The sequence below is a fragment of the Hypanus sabinus genome, chromosome X2 (assembly GCF_030144855.1).
Source record: "Hypanus sabinus isolate sHypSab1 chromosome X2, sHypSab1.hap1, whole genome shotgun sequence".
NCBI classification, from domain to species: domain Eukaryota; kingdom Metazoa; phylum Chordata; class Chondrichthyes; order Myliobatiformes; family Dasyatidae; genus Hypanus; species Hypanus sabinus.
Window position 1 is genome coordinate 22,813,825 of NC_082739.1, and position 21,609 is coordinate 22,835,433.

General features: G+C 41.9%; 1 protein-coding gene across 12 annotated transcripts in view; it reads left to right on the plus strand.

Moving 5' to 3' along the window:
• LOC132385203 (neural cell adhesion molecule 1-like) overlaps positions 1 to 21,609 on the plus strand; it is a 786,620-nt gene that overhangs the window by 354,188 nt on the left and 410,823 nt on the right. For all 12 annotated transcript variants that reach the window (XM_059957108.1, XM_059957113.1, XM_059957106.1 and 9 more), the window contains exon 2: positions 9,861 to 9,935. In XM_059957108.1, the coding sequence (XP_059813091.1) occupies positions 9,861 to 9,935 (75 nt within the window). The remainder of the gene's footprint in view (positions 1 to 9,860; positions 9,936 to 21,609) is intronic.

Below are 21,609 nucleotides of genomic sequence, written 5' to 3' on the forward strand. Positions count from 1 at the left end.
TTCTTTACATGGAGAGTGGAGAGTGGTGGTAGAGACAAACATTAGAAGCATTAAAGGCACTTTTAGATCAGAATTAGATTTAATGTCACTGGCATTTTGTGAAATTTGCTAATTTTACTGTAACAGTACAATGCAATACATGATAAATAGATATAGAGAAAAATATCTTGAGTTGCATTAAGTATATATATCTATTAAATAGTTAAGTTAAGCTAAGTAGTGCAAAAAACAGAAATAAAAAAGTGAGGTAGTGTTAGTGGGTTCAATGTCCATTCAGAAATTGGAGTCGCTGTGCCTTCAGGCTTCTGCACCTCCTTCCCGACAGTAACAGTGTGAAGATGGCATGTTCTGGGTGGAGGGAATTCTTCGTGATGGATGCCATCTCTTTGAGACTTCGCTCCTTGAAGATGTTTTGGATACTCCGGAGGCTACAGCCCATGATGGAGTTGTCTGGGTTTACAACTTATTTCGATTTTGTGCCTTGGCCTCTCCATATCAGATGATAAAGTAATGTTTTTATTTTCAGCACACCTTCAATGAGATATGCAGAAGAGGCCTTTAGAGATTTTCAATTATAACCTATGCAGTCATTTCAATAATATCAGCATGCCATCTGTACAGAACTGTTCCTTGACGGGCATATACGTGTACAAATCACTTCCATAGACTGGTATTAAAGCGGAAGTCATGTTGGAATCAGAGCACTTAGCTTGCAGGCAGAAGTCATTGAAGTTAACCCACCTGATGTTGTAGACTGTCAGAGCCTGCTTTCTCAAAGCTGTTGGAATTAATATTGAAAAGGCAGCCATGCCATGGTTCACTCTCCTCTCTTATCAGATCCTTTTATCTTCAGTCCTTTACCTCTTCCACCAATCACCTCCCAGCTTCCCACTGTATCCTCTTCCTTCCCCCCACCTTCTTATTCTGGCTTCTTGCTTCTTTTCCAGTCTTGATGAAGTGTCTCGGGCCAAACCTCAGTTATTTACTCTCCTCCATACATCCTGCCTGACCGGTTGAATTCCTTCAGTAGTTTGTGTGCGTTGATTTGGTAATTTTTCTGGCTTATGAATCATGGAAGAGTTTGGCATAAATACACACAGATGTATTAATCCCTGCATTACCAATATGCTTATTCCACTGGCTGTCTGCATCGAGAAATGTTTTACATATGTTTGATTCTTGGTATGACATGAGGATTAGCTCCCCCTCTTCAGATTTGCGTAAAATGCTGCTCACTTCTTTGGTCCATCCTGCCTGGCTAACACTGTTCTTGTGCCATCACTGGATCAGATCTTTAGAGAAAAAAACATGAACTGCTGTCAAGCAGCATCATTGAAGGAAATAGACAGTCGATATTTTGGGTTAAGACCCTTCCTTTGAACTCTCCAGGTTCCAGCATCTGCAGTCTCTTGTGTCTCCTTAATGTTCTCAGACTTTGCAACAAGTCTTTTTGACAGGCTGTCTCCCCTGTAGCGTACCTTGTCTTCACTTAACCCATTTGACCTTGGAATATTCTCTTCTTCTGAAATGTTCTCTCCTTCAATGTGATCAGTTGTCTTCTCAAGAACTAGACCTTTTACAAAGCTTTTGCACCTTCACTGACTTATTCTGCTGAGTCTCAGTCCTCCTGAAAATTCTTGTGTGATTTGTCACATTGAGAAGCAGATCAGGTTTATTATAACAGACATAAAAATGTTGTGCAGCACTACAGTGCAATACATTAAACACTATAAATTACAATAAAAATATATATTAAAAAATAATTAGTGCAAAAAGAGAGCAAAAATAGTGAGCTATTATTCTTAGGTTGGTTAATTGACCATGCAGAAAACTAATGGTGGAGGGAAGGAGCTGCTCCTAAAATGTGGAGTATGTGTCTTCAGTCTCCTGTCCCTCCTCCCTGATGATAACAATGAGAAGTGAGCATGTCCTGGGTGATGGGGGTCCTTAATAATGGCTACTCGGCTTTTTGAGGCATGTCCTTTTCTCAGTGCTACAGAGGCTTGTCCCTGTGATGGAGCTGGCTGAGGTTACAACATTATGCAGCTTTTTGCGATTCTGTGCCGTGGTCCCTCCAGTGATGCTCTCTGCAGTAAATCTGTAGAAATATGTTAGGAGATTTGGTGCTCAGAAGTACAATGCAAATTGGACTGTGAGTGTTGATTTGAATTACATAACAAGATAAGGAGTTGCTGGACAAGACAATCAGTTGTTTGGATGTGATCTGGTTCATGGATATAGAGAACACCAAAGACTGTTGCAAGTAACTCCCATACCTATAAGAGAGAAAAAAATCCATGCAGTGTCAAGATATGATCAAAGCTTTTTTTTTAATCCCATTGAAAATTTTATAGTTGATAACAATTAAAAAGGTAGTGAACATCATCTGTGAGTCATTGTGTATTGTGCACTTTTTGATATCAGGGATAACTGTGTTGTGTTTATCCCATGAATATTTAGTAAGCATGTGCACAGTTCCCCATTCTGCTGCCTTAAGAGGTCTCAAGCATTTTTGTGATAAAATCACTCATGGTTTCTTTGCTGCTATTTCAAAGGGATTTTGGATTTTCATTATATTCATGAATGAATGTGGTGAATAAGCACTTTAGTAAATAAAAGATGCATTAGATTGCTGAACATAGTCAGTTTACGGAATGAAACCTCACAGAATAAAAAGAACAAATCCAAACAGGCTGAACTGTAGGCCAGTTTTTAATAAAATATCCATTGTGGAGTTGGAAAAAAAATTCCAAGCTATAATCAGTTTTTTTAAAATCAGGAATTCTGATGTGATTGAGATAGAAGCGTGTTCCCTCGATATTTGCTATGGAACAGCAGTGGCCACTTTATTAGTTACACCTGTACACCTGCTCGATAATGCAAATATTTAATCAGCAACTCAATGCATAAAAGCTTGCAGACATGGTCAAGAGGTCCAGTTGCTGTACAGTCCAAACCAGAATGAGGAAGACATGTGATTTAAGTGACTTTGACCATGGAATGATTGTTGTTGCTGGACAGGATGTCATGTGCATCTCAGAAACTGCTAATCTCCTGGGATTTTCATGCACATGTCTCTAGAGTTTATAGAGAATTATAGAGGCAATCAAAGATCATGAACATACCTAATAAAATGACTACTCAGTGTGTGTAGAGCTCTGGCAGCATTGTGACAGAGTCTGGGGACTTCATACCGTGAGAGGTTCACAGAAGTAAAGAGTTAGCTGATGTCAGCACCAAATGTTATCTTTCTTATGGAACTGTAAGTGACTCAAGAAGGTGGTATCTATCATTAAAGACCCTCGCCATCGGGGACAAGCAGTCTTCTCATTACTACCGTCAAGAAGGAGGTACAGGAACCTAAAGACCTGCACTGAATGACTCAGGAACAGCCTATTCCCAATTGCCATCCGATTTCAGAATGGTGAACACAAGAGATTCTGCAGATGCTGAAAATCCAGAGTAGCACACACAAAATGATGGAGGAAATCAGCAGGTCAGGCAATGTCTATGAAGAGGAATAGAGTTAATGATTTGGGGGCCATGACACTTTATCTGGATCAGGATTTCAGAGTGTTCCATAAACACTATTTTGGTATTCCTTTTTATTCTGACTTTATTTGTTTTTTAATTTATGATATTTTTATGTCTTTTCACTGTACTGCTACTGCAGAACAATAGATGACATATTAAATCATTTATTATAAACCTGATTCTGAGCTTGCTTTTCATGCAGAGTTTAATAATGACTAACACAACCAAAATGCTGGAGGATCTCGCCATGAAACGTTGACTGTTTATTCCGCTCCAAAGATGCTGCCTGACTTGCTGAGTTCCGTCAGCACGTTCAATGATTTAATTTAATATCAGAAAATGTAAACAGTATGCAATCTGAAATTTTTACTCTTTGCAGACATCCACACAACAAGCCCCAGAGAATGAATGACAGAAAATATTGGAACCTGAAGCCCCCCACCCTCCTTTCCATGCACAAGCAGCAGCAAAGCATCAACTTCCCTCACTTGCCTCAGCAAAAGCGTCACCCCCATCCATTCGCCATGCAGGCAAGAGCAAAGCCCCCATAGAGACCATGAGCTAGATACCATCAAAAAAAAAATTACTGTTCATCCCAGTGCTTTGGCATGCTGGAGAGAGGTATATCACCGCTACCACAGTGAGAGAGTAATGATGGAGAGAGGTATATCACCGCTACCACAGTGAGAGGGAGACCAACAGCTTGTTGTTTAGATGTTACGTTCTGCAGAATCATTCTATTTCGAGTTTCCTCCGACTTAAGAATTAGCACCAAACTCTCTCTCACCATTGAGAGAGTGAGAGAAAAACAGAGAGCAATTGCTCACGAGCAGAGGCCTCTGACACTGTCCTGATGTTCCGATCTCCTGCGACCCTTCAGTTGGTGACACTGGCATGGAATCAGGTTGTCCACAGGGCCGCAGGTTGCATGCTGAGGCCATACGTTTTTCAGGCTGCTTCAAGAGATATCAAAAATGCTAAGTTACTCAGCGAGCTCTGAGAGTGGGCACCCACCGCTGTGCAGAATCACAGTTTAAGTGCAGTCATAGATCATGGACTCTGACAGTCACCTTGAAAAGAAAAAAAAAAGACATTAAAGAGAAGAATTTAAACTGTTTTGCAGATGAACATGACCATTAAGACACAGGGGCAGAATTAGGCCAATTGGTCCATTGAGTCAGCTCAATAATTGCTGAATCTTTTTTCCCCTCTTCAGCCCTACTCCCCAACCTTCTCCCCGTAACCTTTGATGCTGTGTCCAATCAAGAACCTATCAAGCTCTGCTTTAAATATGCCCAACAACCCGGCCTCCACAGTTGCCTGTGGTAGTAAATTCTACAAATTTACCACCATCTGGCTAAAGAAATTTCTCTGCGTCTCTGTTTTAAATGGACACCCCTCTATCCTGAGGCTGTGCCCTCTTGTTCTTTGTATGTGTTCCTCTAGATTTCCAACATCTACAGAAATCCTGCTCTTTGATCAGATTCCTTCCTCTCCAGCCCTTCATCTTTCCCACCTACCTGGCTTCACCTATCAGCTTCTAGCTATCCTTCCTCCTCTACCCCCCTTTTTATTCTGGCATCTTCCCCCTTCCTTTCCAGTCCTGAAGAAGGGTCTGGGCCCAAAACTTCACCTGTTTATTCCTCTGCATAGATGCTGCCTGACCTGCTGAGTTCCTCCAGCACTTTATGTCTGTTGCTCTGGATTTCCAGCATCTGCAGAATCTCTTGTGTTTATAATGACTAATTACCTTGGGTGAGGTACCAGGTTGATTCCACTTCGAAACAGTACAAAGGTGCAAGTTAGAACAATACCTTGACAATGCCAATTTTTAATATTTGTTTGTGACCTGTTACATTTATTAAGATATGTGTTAATGAGCAGGCATAGCCAGTATAGCTTCAGATGGGGAAGGTTTTTCAACTGTTAATAGAACACTTAATGAGAGATCCTGACAACTGCAGCAGTATAACAACCTGAAATTATAATGAACTGTTTTTTATTTGTCTATGTTAGATTTGTGATCTAAAGAAATAGTTTGTTTCTAATTGCTATCTTAGCCACTCTGAGAAGAAGTTAATTACAGTACTTAACGGCTGGAAACAGCAGTCCTGCAGATAAATGAGATCAGAGAATGAGTCGTCCCCTGGCACAGGTTAAAATGGCGGTTACCACAGCAACCTGCATTAGTAGAACCATTTTACCCCAGGGAGAATATATACATTGGCAGTATTGTTCTTCAGGAATGAAAGTCTGATCTGTTGCCATGATTGAGGAGCCGCCATGATGAAATGAACTATAAAATTTTATTACTAAGGAGAAGCGATCCTGTCAAAGATATCCACTCAGTTGTCAAGTTATTAGGTACACCTGCTCGTTAATGCAAATATCTAATTAGCTAATCATGAGGTGGCAACTCAGTATATATAAGTATGCAGACATGGTCAAGAGGTTCAGTTGTTGTTCAGACCAAACATCAGAATGGGGAAGGGATGTGATCTAAGTGACTTTGACCGTGGAATGACTGTTGATGCCAGATGAGGTGGTTTGAGTATCTCAGAAACTGCTGATCTCCTGGGATTGTCATGCACAACAATCTCCAGAATTTACAGAGAATAGTGTGAAAAACAAAAAAAAATCCAGTGAGTGGCAGTTCTCTGTATGAGAGAGTTATGTTAATGAGAGAGGTCAGAGGAGAATGGCTAGACTGGTTCGAGCTGACAGGAAAGCGACAACAACTCAAATAACCACGCACTACAATAGTGATGTTGCAGAAGAGCATCTTTGAACATACATGTCAAACTCTGATGTGGATTGGCTACAGCAGCAAAAGACCACTCCGGGTTTCTCCCCGTACCTAATAAAGTGGCCATTAAGTGCATATACAGAGAAGTGCCAGAAAAAGGCCAGCAATATCATGAAGGATCCCACACACCCTGCTCATGGACTGTTTCTCCCAATCCCATCAGGGAGGAGGCTACATAGCATCCATGCCAGAACCATGAGATTCAAATACAGTTACTTCTCCCAAAGCATCAGACTGATCGACACCTCCACCCATTAATCCATTCCACCACACCCAACCGCCATTACATACACATCACCTAGCATCACTTTAAGTACAGTGCATAGTCAGTTCATGTATATAACAAATATTTGTACATTGTGTGTTGCATCAGATCAGTCACAATCATTTTGTTTTCCTTTACCCTTATCTGCTGATCCATGAGAATGAACAATTTTGAATCTGAAGTCAAGTGAAAGTCAAAAGTAAATGTATTATCTTAGTAAGTTTGTTTATTTATTTATTGAAATATAGCACAGAATAGGCCCTGCCGGCCCTTTGAGGCACACCACCCAGCAACCCCTGATTAACCATAACCTAATCACTAGAAAATTTACAACCACTAATTAACCTAATAACTGGTACGTCTTTGGACTGTGGAGGGAAACCGGAGTACCTGGAGAGGACTCATGCATTCCACAGGGAGGATGTACAGATTCCTTACAGAGGATGCCAGGATTGAACTCTGAACTCCGACACACTGAGCTTTAATAGGATCACGCTAACTGCTACGCTACCATGGAGTCATATGCTATTCATTTACATATAATATTCATTTTCTTGCAGAAATTGACAGTAGAGCAAAGAACTACACCAGCAAAAAGCTGCACACAAGCACAAACTGACAAACACCTAATGTGCAAAAGACAAAGTGCAAATACAAACTAAAACAAATAATAATAATGATAATTACTGCCATAGATAAATAAGTAAATAAATAATACTGAGAACATGAATTGTAGAGTCCTTGAAAGTGAGTCCACAGGTTCTGTAATCAATTCATTGTTAAGGTGAGTGAAGTTATCCCTTCTGAATCAGGAGCCTGATGATCGAAGGGTAATAACTATTCCTGAATTTGGTAGTGTGGGACCTGAGGCTCCTGTACTTCCATCCCGATGGCCGCAGTGTGAAGAGAGCATTGCCTGAATAATGGTGGTCCCAGATGATGGATGCAGAATGACTGTTATTGGAATGCCTATGAGATCTCTGTGTATCATTAAAAGATTCACCTGAATAGCACTGGGACTCCTTATGCAGCAGCCAATTTCTGCTCAGACTTAGTCATTTAAAAAGTCATAACTGAGGAAGATATTTTAAAGTCTTCAAAAATGAACAAAAGACAGGATGCAGAGCCACATGGCACATGCCATGCAGGCTTTATTGGGGAGCATGCTTTTTGAAACCACCGTTGCTTTGTCAGTGAATGGATCGCTGATATAAACAAAAAGCTCCTCTATTAACCTGTAAACAGCACACACTGGTTGAACTCCCAAGTTGGTGCAGTCTTTCATTGATTCTATTATGGTTCTTAATCTATTAGGATTTATTGAGTATGTGCACATGAGAATGAATCTCAGGATTGTATATGATGACATATATGTACTTTGATAATAAATTTACTTGAGAACTTTAAAGAGGTAACACCAACCGAAGCAAACTGGACAATTATGTTTGAATCAGTATAGAGGTTTCAGAATCAGAATCAAGTTTAATATCCCTGACATATGTTGTGAAATTTATTGTTTTTCAGCAATACAGTATGAAACTTAAAAATTGCCATAAATTGTAATAAGGAATATATAAAAAATAATTAAGTAGTTCAAAAAGAGGGCAAATGGTGAGATAGTGTTAATGAATTGGTTCATTGACTGTTCAGAAATCTGATGGTGAAGGGAAAGAAACTGTTCCTAAAGCATTGAACGTGTGTCTTCAGGCTCCTGCACCTCTTCCCTGATGGTAGCAATGAGAAGAGGACATGCCCTGAGTGATGGGGGTCCTTATTGATGGATGCTGAAGATCTTAGAATAGTGTTGGCCATTTGCTTACTGAATGTAATATGTGGCAGGATAGCACTCATTTTCCTTCCTTCTCTTCAGCCTGTACATGATTGCATTGCTATGCACACACATTGGTGTTCTATCCAGAGCAGAATCACTCTTGCTGCTAAGTCGCTATGTGTGGAGCAGATATTTTCTCAGATTGTGTTGCTGGTATCTAGTTTAGCCACTGGTGTGTGCAGGGGAATCGCCTCTCATTTCAAGGGAGCTGTTCGGCCCATCAAGTCTGCTCCACCATTCCATCATGGTTGATTTACAATCCCTCCCAGCCCCATTCTCTTGCCTTCTCCCTGTAAACTTTGACTCTGTTACTCTTCAAGAATCTATCAGCCTCTGCTTTCAATGTACCCAATGACTTGTGGCAATAAATTCCGTCGATTCCCAAGAGTATAAGATATTGATTGCAATTCCATCATGGCGGATACATTCTCTGCCTCAACCCCATTCTCACCACCCTCTGACTGAAGAAATTCCTCCTTATCTCTGTTCTAAAGGGATGTCCTTCTATTCAGAAGCTGTGCCTTCTGGTCCTAGATTTCCCCACTATAGGAATATCTTTTAGAATTTAAGGATCTACAGTATATACATGAGATCTAATATGCTGATACTATCACAGGTGCTACATGGCGATCTTATTGCAAGTGAAGTCAACATTTAACATCAATGGAATTCTTACCCCCATTACCCATTACCCCCTACTGCAGCAAAGGCCACCATCATCAGCTTGAGAAAGTGCTCTGTTCTAGGCCAATCTTTCAACTGTGCAGATCATCTTCGAAGATACTTTCTGTCCCAGGAATGAGGTCTTTGGAACTTCTGTTGGCATTTCTGTAGCTCTGGCTTTTGATGGGATGGAGTTTCTTGCCCTATGCCCAACCCTCACCCTTTCGCAGCTGGGCCTGCAGCCATCCGTGTTGGAATTATCAATTGAATGAATTTTGAAATATTAACTTTCAGTTTGAAATATATCCAGGTTAGTTAACCTATTGCTTTCTGTATGCAATAATGAGGGAAGTGCGGATCAGCAATAAGTTCTACAAGTGTAAAAATCCATTAAATATATCTAGCAGTTTAAAGTTTCTTCTTACTGAACAGATTATATTTTCCAATAATGTGGCAGTTTTTGTATTTGAGTGTAAACACACTATATACATTTCTGGTCCTTGTTAGCCATTATCCTGCTGGTTATTAATTCTATACTCTCCATTCACCTTTGAAACCTATCTTGAAGTGAAAGATTAGACGGAGATGCAATATAAGATTTTTACTCCCCACATATGTGAAGGATGTAAGTAATAAATCAAATCAATTCATTTGTGGATGTGGTTACGTGCCACACTAGCACTTCGTACATTCTTCATGTGTCATACTGCAATCTTGGTAACTGATTTGTTGTCTCATCTCTGTATTTTCTCTCTTTTCAGCTGCCCTACAAGTTGACATTATGCCTCCTCAAGGAGAAGTCAGTGTGGGAGAGTCAAAGTTTTTCCTCTGCACTGGTAAGTTATCCAAGTCCTGCCTAGAAATCACTCTAAGGTGAGCTAACGAACATACAGTTTACTGCACCTCAGTCATAACAATTAGCTTTATTGGTCGCATGTACATCAAAACATACAGTGAAATGCATTATTTTGTGTCAACAACCGACACAGTCCGAATTATGTGCTGGGGCCAGCCCACAAGTGTCGCCATACTTCCAGTGCCAATGTAGTATGCCCACATCATACTAATCCTAACCTATACAGTCCAAAGAGCTCTCACTGCTCAATTACACCCATTTGACTGATTAACCGACTAACCCATATGTCTTTGGAGTGTGGAAGCATCAGGAGGAAACCCACAGTCACAGGGAGAACAGACAGACATTGGCAAGAATTGCACCCTGTAAACATGAGCCGCTATGCCCTGATGTTATAATTTAAGATTATAACCATGTGGAATACTTGACAACTGTCTCAAAACTACATTACAACTGTAAGTCAAAAATCCCAAGTGACCTTCTCAGGAATATAGAGGTGACAGATAAGAAATCTGGACAAAGTCTATGATGCTGTGCCATGAGAGTAATGTGCTTTTGCCAGTGACTGAAGTATTTGTTCCCTCAGCACAAGCCATTTTTCACTGATGTGCATCTTGTTCACCCTGGGCATGATGCTGGCAGGTGTGAGGCTTCTACTAGCACTTTTGCACAGTAAATCCATGCGCCTACAAACCCTGCTGACATTTGGGTTTATAACTTCAGATGAAAAACTGTGGAAGTGTTCCCGCGAGGGCACCATGGTTAGTGTGATGCTGTCACAACTTGGGGCGTTGGAGTTCAGAGTTCACTTCTGGCAACCTCTGTAAGCAAGTTGATACATTTCTTCCCGTGTGCATGTGGGCTTCCCCGCGTTCTTCCATTTCCTTCCTCAGACCAAAGATGTACTGACTAAAAGGTAGATTGGTCATTGTAAAATGTCCTGTGATTAGGCTAGGGTTACATCAGTGGTTACTGGATGGCGTGGCTCAAAGGGCCAAAAAGCCTTTTCCACACTGCATAAAATAAAACAAAATGAATAAAATCATAACCAGAGTAACAAGGTGCTGTTTCTTGCAGTGTTTGAGCTGCAGATAGGTGACCCAGCACTCAGCTCATCAATAACAAGCTCAGTGTAATTCCAGAATAGAGATACTGATTGTAATGTTGTGCTGCCTTGCTGGCGCGGGACACTGACACATACTTCTATAACCACAGATCACCAGACAGATTAATATAGTAGATTGTCCAGCCCATGTAATCTTGTCATTCCTCAGCACAGCCTTTCCATTGCTGCTTGTTGAAGTTTCTGTCATGAATCCATTACTGCGGCCACATACCAATGATAATTGCTTCCTGATGGCTTGTGTTTGCATTTCAAAAGTACATTTAATGTCAGAGAAATGTATGTAATGTACATCCTGAAATGTGTATATTTCACAGCCTTCTACAAAAACAGAGGAGTGTCCCAAAGAATGAACCCCGAAGCCCCCCCCCCCAGCTCCCCCCTCCCACGCGTGAGCAGCTGCAGGGTGGCGGCTCCCCTTCCACCAGCAAAAAAAGCATCAGTATCCTCTACCGAGCACTCAAGCGTGCAGCAGAGCACCAATAAAGACTCAGACTTGCAGTACCCCAAAGACTGCTCATTCACCTGGTAATTCAACATACCACAGGCTCTCTCTCTCCCCCTAATAAGGGAAAAAGAGGTGTCTCCATTTCACAGCGAGAGGGGAGACATAACAAACAACTCGCTGGTTTGCAATGTTAGAAGTGACTTTTTCCAATCTCTGCATTCAAAGAACTCGGGTCTCTGGGCACACAGCCAGCTTGCTGTTCTCGATCTTCTGTGAACTTCCATGACACACCAATTTCCTGCGGAGGCACTGACCTCGAGTTCACCTGCTTCCAGAGCCACAAAGTCCCGGAACCCTGAAGGTGTGTTAGTTTTCTAGGCCATGTCCTTGGTATGAATAGCAGCCTATCGTGAGGCCCCGGGAGTGGGTCCAATTCCCGCAAAGAACCGAAGTCAGCATGTAACTCTAGGTCAGGGTCTTCAGAAGAATCCTGAAAAGGGAAAATAGAGATAGTAAAGATAGAAGTAGAGCTGTTTCTGAAGATGTAAGCAAGTGTGGACAACTTGCCAAATGGAGATGTAGTAGGCACCTTAGGAAGCTGAGCCATTTATCAACAAAGAAACTACAGATTTTCCAGTTCCCACCAAGAATGCTATCAGATCGACATTTAAAAATGAAGTTTAATCCTGACTGGTATAGAATATTATAAAACAGTTGCATCGAAGAGGATTATGGATCTGAGTGGATTCTTGTTTGTGTAGCCTTAGCTATCAGCAATTGTACATAACTATTTATGGTTATGTTTACTTTTTAAAATTTATTTATTATTTTTTAATACATTTTACAAATTAAAAAAACCCAAAACACAATGAGGAACATTAATACAGTGCAAAATTAAGCATACAATGACAATATGATACAAAGAGAGAGAATTTTAAAAAAACACCTAAATTGAAGACAAGTAAACTTAGTATCCTCCCCAAGCCCCACAACACCAAAAAAAACTCCAGACCAACCACAACACAATATAGAGAATATAAATCAGGACAATCAAACTCCCAGACTGTGAATACACTTAGCAACAGAGGATAGTAATGCCTACTACCAGAAGAAAAAAAAGAGAGCTGAAAGCAAGGGACCGAAAGGAAAAAAAAAACCCTAGTCAAGAGGAAGATTATGAAAGTACTCGATAAAAGGTCCCCAGACCTTATGGAACTTTAGGTCCGAATTAAGAACTGAATAATGAATTTTTTCGAGGTCCAAGCAGGCCATAATGTCGTTAAGCCATTGAGCATGCGTGGGCGGGGCAACATCTCTCCATCTGAGGAGTATCAAGCATCTAGCCAGGAGAGAGGCAAAGGATAATATTCGACGTAAATCTGTCTCGCCCCAGAAACCGAACAAAGCAATTAAGGGGTTTGGTTCTAGGTGCTGATTCAGAATATACGATAACGTAGTGAAGACATCTTTCCAAAATTTCTCCAAGCTAGGACAGAACCAGTACATATGAATGAGAGAGGCCTCGCCCCTCTTGCATTTATCACAGAGCGGACTAATGTCAGGGTAGAATCGAGATAGTTTAGATTTAGACATATGGGCTCTATGAACAATCTTAAACTGTAAAAGGCAATGGCGAGCACAAAGAGAGGTTGAGTTAACCGATTTGAGAATCGAGTCCCAGCTCTCATCAGATAAGGAGATATTTAAATCCTGCTCCCATGCCATTTTAATTTTATCCACAAGGGCCCATCGTAATGCTGCTAATTTATCTCGAATAATTGATATTAAACCTTTACCTAGTGGTTATGTTTACTTTTGTGTTTATGTTTACTTAATAATCCAATCATTATGGATTACTTAACATTGAAGAAGATAAATGCTTCAGAATAGAGGAGCGTCCCTTTAGAACAGAGATGAGGAGAAATTTCTTTAGCCAGAGGGTGGTGCATCTGTGGAATTCATTGTCACAGATGGCCGTGGAGGCCAATTGATTGGATATTTTAAAGTGGAGGTTGATAGGTTTTTGATTAGTAAGGGCATTAAAGGTTACAGGGAGAAGGTAGGAGAATGGAGTTGAAAGGGATAATAAGTCAGCCATGATAGAATGGTGGAGCAGACTGGTTGGGCTGAATGGCCTAATTATGTTCTTATGTCTTATGGTCTAATGGTCTTCAGCAAGCAGGGACACATTGAATCATAGTTTATGCAACACTACAGTATGAGCCCCTTTGGCCCATCTAGTCTGTACTGAACTATTACTCTGCCTAGTCCCTTTGACCTGCAGCTGAATCACAGCCCTCCACACCCCTTCCATTTATGTACCTTATCAAATTTCTCTTAAATGTTGAAAATGAACCTGCAGCTACCGTTTGCACTGGCAGCTCGTTCCACACTCTCAAGTCCCTCTGAGTGAAGAAGTTCCCCTTTAGGTTCTCCTTAAATATTTTGACATTCACCCTTAATCTATGATATCTAGTGTCGCCCAACAGTGGTAAATGTCTGCTTGCATTTACCTTATTTATCCCTCATAATTTTGTATACCTCTATCAAATCTCCCTTCATTCTCCTGCACCCCAAGGAATGAAGTCCTAACCTATCCTACGTTTCCCCATAAGTCAGGCCCTCAAGTTCTGGGAAGATCCTTGTAAATTTTCCCTGTATGTTTTCAATCAGATAATTGGGAGACTGTTGATATGTAGCACTGAAGCATAGTAGTTACTGTAATGCTGTTACAGAAGTTATTGCAAAATGAGGATTCAATTCCCGCCACTGTCTGTAAGGAGTTTGTATGCTTTCCCTGTGACTCTGGGTGCTCTGGTTTCTTCCCACGTTCCAGAGGCATACAGTTTAGGGTTAGAGTTGGAGAGCTGTGGCAGAATGTGTTGGTGCCGGAAGCATGTGGGCTACCCAACTCAATCCTTGCTAATTTAGTTTGACGTAACATCACATTGCTCTTTGTTTCCATGTACATGTGATTAACGAAGCCAGTCTTTAATCTTGAAGCCTGTAGCATAGCCCATGCAAGAACACCTGTTTGACGTTTCTAAGCAGACTTTTGAATTCTGTCAAGCCAATACAGGGACTGTTAGCAGGGTCTGCTGAAGGTGGGTGGTCATGCTGTTTGCTTTTGTGTTATTTTAAGCAGTAAAGGACTTGAACTGAAGCACCCGTTCAGGCTCTTTTGCTCTAATCCTGATGATAAGCAGCAGGAGAATGAGTCAGAGGTGATGACTTGGGATGGAGCAGGCTGCTGAACACTGTCCCCCTCTGCAAATGCATCATCTTTCACACTGCCAAGAATAACAATGATCTGTCACACATGATATTCAGTTATTAATCACTCAGTGCCTCAGATATTCTCACACACAGCTATTGTATGTGTGTCAGTCTGACCTATAGCATAACCCAGATATTATAGTTGACACCATAGTTTATGAGACCTTTTAATTGTTATGGAAGGCTATAATTCCTGAACTGAAGATTGCTTGAATTGCTTAAGGAATACTCAATGTTTAATACCAGCCTCCCCCTCAACAATAATTTGGAGAGTATTTTTCCCTTTCCTACCCCTGTCTTCATTGTTTTCATTTGCTGTACCTCACAGGTTCCTACACAGTGTCTCTACAAAGAGACTTGCAGCAGTCTCTTTAGTTTTTAAAGATCACAATGTAGATATCCAGTCTTGAAGCAAATGGTTCACATCAGGACTGACTCCAGGACACCGTTCTCTCTCAGCCGTGCGGGTGTGCAGTAACTGAAATGCTCCCGTACACACAGCCTTTGTTGCTGTGAAACTGGAGTTTTCTTTTACATTATGTAAATAAAGTTTTGTAATTATGCTCATATCAAAGTGAAATACTCTGTAATTAGTTAATTTAATGAATATATTCTGTAAATTTTCTAAATACTAAACAGACCACAACCGTGAAACATGTTAGAGCTTTAACGTATTTACATTGTCAGTGTTTTAAGTTACAATGCTGTCATAAATTGTAGCAATAAATACAGAATGGAGGTCGGTAGCTCCTTGTTAATAAACCACCATCTAGTCAAAACATTTTACTTTTGCTATTGTGCCTGTCAGTTGTTTTGACTGCCTGACTTTGATTACTTGTGTTGTCAGTTGTGGTTTGTGTTTGTTTGATGAGAATATTTTGGAAAATAACACATATAAAGCACTGTGCAGTTTTCAGGCTGTGTAAAAAGTTCCTGCTGAGAGCAATGGTTGTTCCAAACAGCTGTAAAATAAAGTAGAGAAAACCTTGCTCTAGTAGACATTAGCAGAGAGGGTTTCTGCTTTAATATCGCTGACTCATGCCGGTGAAACATATTGTTTACCCCAGCTAGTGACTTTTGAGTCATTGAAATTAATGGGTTAAATATCATGGACAGAAGGCCCTCATTTTGCAGAGACACATCCTCATGTCCATTAGAAAAGCTAAAATGGAAAATCAATGGATTTATTGAGTATGCCAGTAAAACAATGAATCTCAGGGTTGTATATGGTGGCATATGTGTGCTTTGATAATAAATTTACTTTGAGCTTTGAGTTTTGAAACAGTTATTGTTTCAAGCACAACATAGAACAGTATAGTACAGGAACAGACCCTTCAACCCACGGTGTTGTGTTGAACCAATTAAACTAGTGATCAAATGGCCAACTAAACCATTCTGCCTACACAGTGTGCATATCTTCCCATTTCCCTCACATTCATGTGCCTATCTAAATGTCTCTTAAAAATCTCTAATGTATCTGCCTCTACCACCAGCCCAGACAGTATATTCCAGACACCCACCACACTTATACATTAAAAAAATGCCCTCACATCCTCACATCCCCCTTGAACTTACCCCCTCTCACCTTCAATGCATGGTCTCTTGTATTAGATATTCAACCCTGGGAAACAGTCCACTCTGCCAACAGTATGCCTCTCATAATCTTATAAACCTCTATCAGATCTCACCCTTAGTCTTCGCCACTCCAGCGAAAACAACTGGCATTTAGACAATAGGTGCAGAAGTAGACCATTCGGCCCCTCGAGTCTGCACCGCCATTCTGAGATCATGGCTGATCATTCACTATCAATACCCAGTCCCTGCCTTGTCCCCATATCCCTTGATTCCTCTATCCATCAGATATCTATCCAGCTCCTTCTTGAAAGCATCCAGAGAATTGGCCTCCACCGTCTTCCGAGGCAGTGCATTCCACACCTCCACAACTCTCTGGGAGAAGAAGCTCTTCCTCAACTCTGTTTTAAATAACTGACCTCTTATTCTCAATCCATGCCCTCTGGTACTGGACTCTCCCAACATCTGGAACATATTTCCTGCCTCAATCCTATCAAATCCTTTAATTATCTTAAAATTTTCAATCAGATCCCCTCTCAATCTCCTCAATTCCAGCATGTACAAGCCCAATCTCTCCAATCTCTCTGCGTAAGACAGCCCTGCCATCCCAGGAATCAACCTAGTGAATCTACGCTGCACTTCCTCAATTGCCAGAATGTCCTTCCTTAAACCTGGAGACCAAAACTGTACACAGTATTCCAGGTGTGGTCTCACCAGGGCCCTGTACAAATGCAAAAGGACATCCTTGCTCTTGTATTCAATTCCCCTTGTAACAAAGGCCAACATTCCATTTGCCCTCTTCACTGCCTGTTGCACTTGCTCATTCACCTTCATTGACTGGTGAACTAGGACTCCTAGGTCTCTTTGCATTTCTCCTTTACCTAACTCTACACCGTTCAGACAATACTCTGCCCTCTCGTTCCTGCTTCCAAAGTGGATAACTTCACATTTATTCACATTGAATGACATCTGCCAAGTATCTGCCCACTCACCCAGCCTATCCAAGTCTCCCTGTATTCTCCTAACATCCTCTTCGCATGTCACACTGCCACCCAGTTTAGTATTGTCAGCAAACTTGCTGATATAGTTTTCAATGCCCTCATCTAAATCATTGACATAAATCGTAAAGAGCTGTGGTCCCAATACAGAGCCCTGTGGTACCCCACTAGTCACCTCCAGCCAGTCTGAGAAACACCCATTCACTGCTACCCTTTGCTTTCTATCTGCCAACCAGTTTTCTATCCATGTTGAAACCCTGCCGCCAATGCCATGAGCTCTGATTTTACTCACCAATCTCCTATGTGGCACCTTATCGAATGCCTTCTGAAAATCTAGGTACACAACATCTACTGGCTTACCCTCGTCTAACATTCTTGTTACACCCTCAAAAAACTCCAACAGATTAGTCAGATTAGTCATTTATCCAGCATCTCATGATAGCAGAGGCCCTCTAAACCAGGCAGCATCCTGGTGAACCTCTGCTACACCCTCTCCAAAGCCTCAACTTCCTTCCTATAACAGGGTGACCAGAACTGTTTGCAATACTCCAGATGCAGTGTAACTAGAGTTTTATAAAGCTGCAACATAATTTTTAAACACAATGCCTCAACTAATAAATGCAGGCATGCTATATACCTTATTAATATCCTGTGTAGCCACTTTCAGGGAGCTGTGAACTTGGACCCCAAGATCCCTCTGCTCATCAACTATTAAGGGTCTTGCCATTAACAGTGTACAACACCTCACATTTGGTCAGGTTAAACTCCATCTGCCATTTTTCTGCTCATCCTTTCAATACCTTCATCAGGATTGGAAGGGAATGCAGCAGGTGGGGGAGGGGAAGGAGTTCAGGTTGGCAGGTGATAACTGAGATCAGGTGAGGGGTAAATTGGGGTGGGAGAGGGGACTGAAGTAAGAAGCAGGGAGGAAAGAGGTAAATGGCTGAAGGAGAAGGAATCTGATTAGAGAGGACATTGGATCATGGGAGAAAGGGAAGGAGGAAGGGCTCCAGAGGAACATGATTACCAGGTGAGAAGAACAGGGATGAGAGGAGAGCTGGGATGAGGAATGGAAAAAATAAGAGGAGTTGGGATGGAGTGATTAAGGAAAGTTGGAAAAATTGATGTCTGTGCCAACATTTGATAAGGAGCAAGAAGGTTGCGAGTGAACCACTGATTTCCGGAGCCAAGGCAGTTTTACTACTCGGGGTAAAAGAGAGGCAAGACTGTGCAGGTGCGTGACGTCAGCCAGTGGAGCAGGAAAGGTTTAAAAAGATCGCCATATCCAGCGGGCAGTGGAGTGAGAGGCAGCAGAGTGATAGGGCTTTGGCTCAATGGGTTTAGGCGGTAACGGGACGAGGCGAGGTAGGTCTATCTGTGTTATTTGCGGAAAGGAGGAAGAATGTGTGTGAGGCCAGTTTTCTGTGCTTGGTGTCAGATGTGGGAGGTCCTGGAGTCTCCCAGCCTCCCGGACGGACATATCTGCACCCAGTGTGTCGAGCTGCAGCTCCTAAGGTACCGAGTTAGGGAACTGGAGATGCAGCTCGATGACCTTCATCTGGTCAGGGAGAGTGAGGAGGTGATAGAAAGGAGTTATAGGCAGGTGGTCACAGCGGGGCCATGGGAGACAGACCGGTGGGTCACAGTCAGGAGGGGGAAGTGGAAGAGTCAGGTACTAGAGAGTACCCCAGTGGCTGTACCCCATGTCAATAAGTACTCCTGTTTGAGTACTGTTGCGGGGGACAACCCACCTGGGAGAAGCAACAGTGGCCGTGCCTCTGGCACAGAGTTTGGCCCTGTGGCTCAGAAGGGGAGGGAAAGGAAGAGGAAGGCAGCAGTGATAGGGGACTCAATAGGGGGTCAGACAGGCGATTCTGTGGACACTGGAAAGAAACTCGAATGGTAGTTTGCCTCCCAGGTGCCAGGGTCTGAGATGTTTCTGATTGCGTCCAAGATATCCTGTAGTGGGAGGGAGAACAGCCAGAGGTTGTGGTATATATTGCTACCAATTACATAGGTAGGAATAGGGAAGAGATCCTGAAAAAAGAGTACAGGGAGTTAGGAAGGAAGTTGAGAAGCAGGACCACAAAGGTAGTAATCTCAGGATTACTGCCTGTGCCACGTGGCAGTGAGAATAGGAATAGAATCAGGTGGAGGATAAATGTGTGGCTGGGGGATTGGAGCAGGGGACAGGGATTCAGATTTCTGGATCATTGGGACCTCTTTTGGGGCAAGTGTGACCTGTACAAAAAGGACGGTTTGCACTTGAATCTCAGGTGGACCAATATCCTGGCGGGGAGGTTTGCTAAGGCTACTGGGGAGAGTTTAAACTGGAATTGTTGAGGGATGGGAACTGAACTGAAAAGACTGGGGAAGAGGAGGTTGGCTCACAAATAGAGAAAGCTTGTAGACAGTGCGAGAGGGAGGATAGACAGGTGATAGAGAAGGAACACGCTCAGACCGAAGGTTTGAGATGTATCTATTTTAATGCAAGAAGTTTTATGAACAAAGTGGATGAGCTTAGAGCATGGATCAGTACTTGGAGCTATGATGTGGTGGCCATTACAGAGACTTGGATGGCTGAGGGACAGGAATGGTTACTTCAAGTGCCGGGTTTTAGATGTTTCAGAAAGGACAGGGAGGGAGGCAAAAGAGGTGGGGGCGAGGCACTGTTGATCAGAGATAGTGCCATGGCTGCAGTAAAGGTGGATGCCATGGAGGGATTGTCTACGGAGTCTCTGTGGGTGGAGATTAGGAACAGGAAGGGGTCAATAAATTTACTGGGTGTTTTTTTTACAGGCTGCCCAATAGTAACAGGAGCAGATAGGAAAACAGATCCTGGAAAGGTGTAATAATGACAGATTTGTAGTGATGGAAAGTTTTAATTTTCCAAATATCGATTGGCATCTCCATTGAGCAAGGGGTTTAGATGAGGTGGAGTTTTTTAGGTTTTATTCAGGAAGGTTTCTTGACACTGTATGTAGATAAGCCTACAAGAGGAGAAGCTGTACAGTCGGCCCTCCTTATCTGCGGGGGATTGGTTCCGGGACCTCCCCACGGATACCAAAATTCGCGGATGCTCAAGTCCCTTATTTAACATGTTTCAGTGCAGTGGTCTTTAGGACCCAGTGGAACTCCGGACTTTATTTAACATCTCTCCGTGCGGCGGACATTAGGACCTGGCATTGCAGATCTGAATCCGCAGTGTTTCTGTTCACGAAAATAATCACGATTGAAAATAAGGTGGAAGTAATAAAACGATCGGAAAGAGGTGAAACGTCTTTGGAAAAGCGTTAGGCTACAGTTAGTCAACGATCGGAACTATTTTAATGGAGCATGTGAAAGACCCCGCCCTGATGAAAACTACAATTATTACTAAGCAACGCAGTGGTTTAATTATTGAAATACATACGTTTCTTAAGTGTTATATATGCATAGAAAGGTAAAATATGTACTATATACTAAGAAAAACGTTTGACTAACTGATGTTAAATAATACCGGATGTACCTGTTCCGACTTCAAATCCGATTTAAAGACGGACACGGGAATGGAGCTCATTTATAACCCAGGGACTACCTGTACTTTTAAGTCATTTCTGGATTACTTATAATACTAATACAATGTAAATGCTATGTAAACAGTTGTTATACTGTATTGTTTAGGGAATGATGACAAGAAAAAATAGTCTGTACATGCTCAAGCAATGAGTGCCGGAGAGGGAACTTATGGGTTTTCCCGATCTGCGGTTGGTTGAATCCGCGCATACGGAATCCACGGATAAGGAGGGCCGACTGTACTTGATTTGGTATTGGGAAATGAACCTGGTCAGGTGTCAGATCTCTCAGTGGAAGAGCATTTTGGAGATAGTGATCATAATTCTATCTCCTTTGCAATAGCATTGGAGAGAGATAGGAACAGACAAGTTAGAAAAGCGCTTAAATAGAGTAAGGGGAATTATGAGGCTATCAGGCAGGAAATTGGAAGCTTAAATTAGAAACAGATGTTCTCAGGGAAAAGTATGGAAAAAATGTGGCAAATGTTTAGGGGCTATTTGGGTGGAGTTCTGCTTAAGTACGTTCCAATGAGACAGGGAAGTTATGGTAGGGTACAGAAACCGTAGTGTACAAAGGCTATGGTAAATCTAATCAAGAAGAAAAGAGAAGCTTTCAAGAGGTTCAGAGAGCTAGGTAATGTTAGAGATCTAGAAGATTATAAGGCTAACAGGAAGGAGCTTAT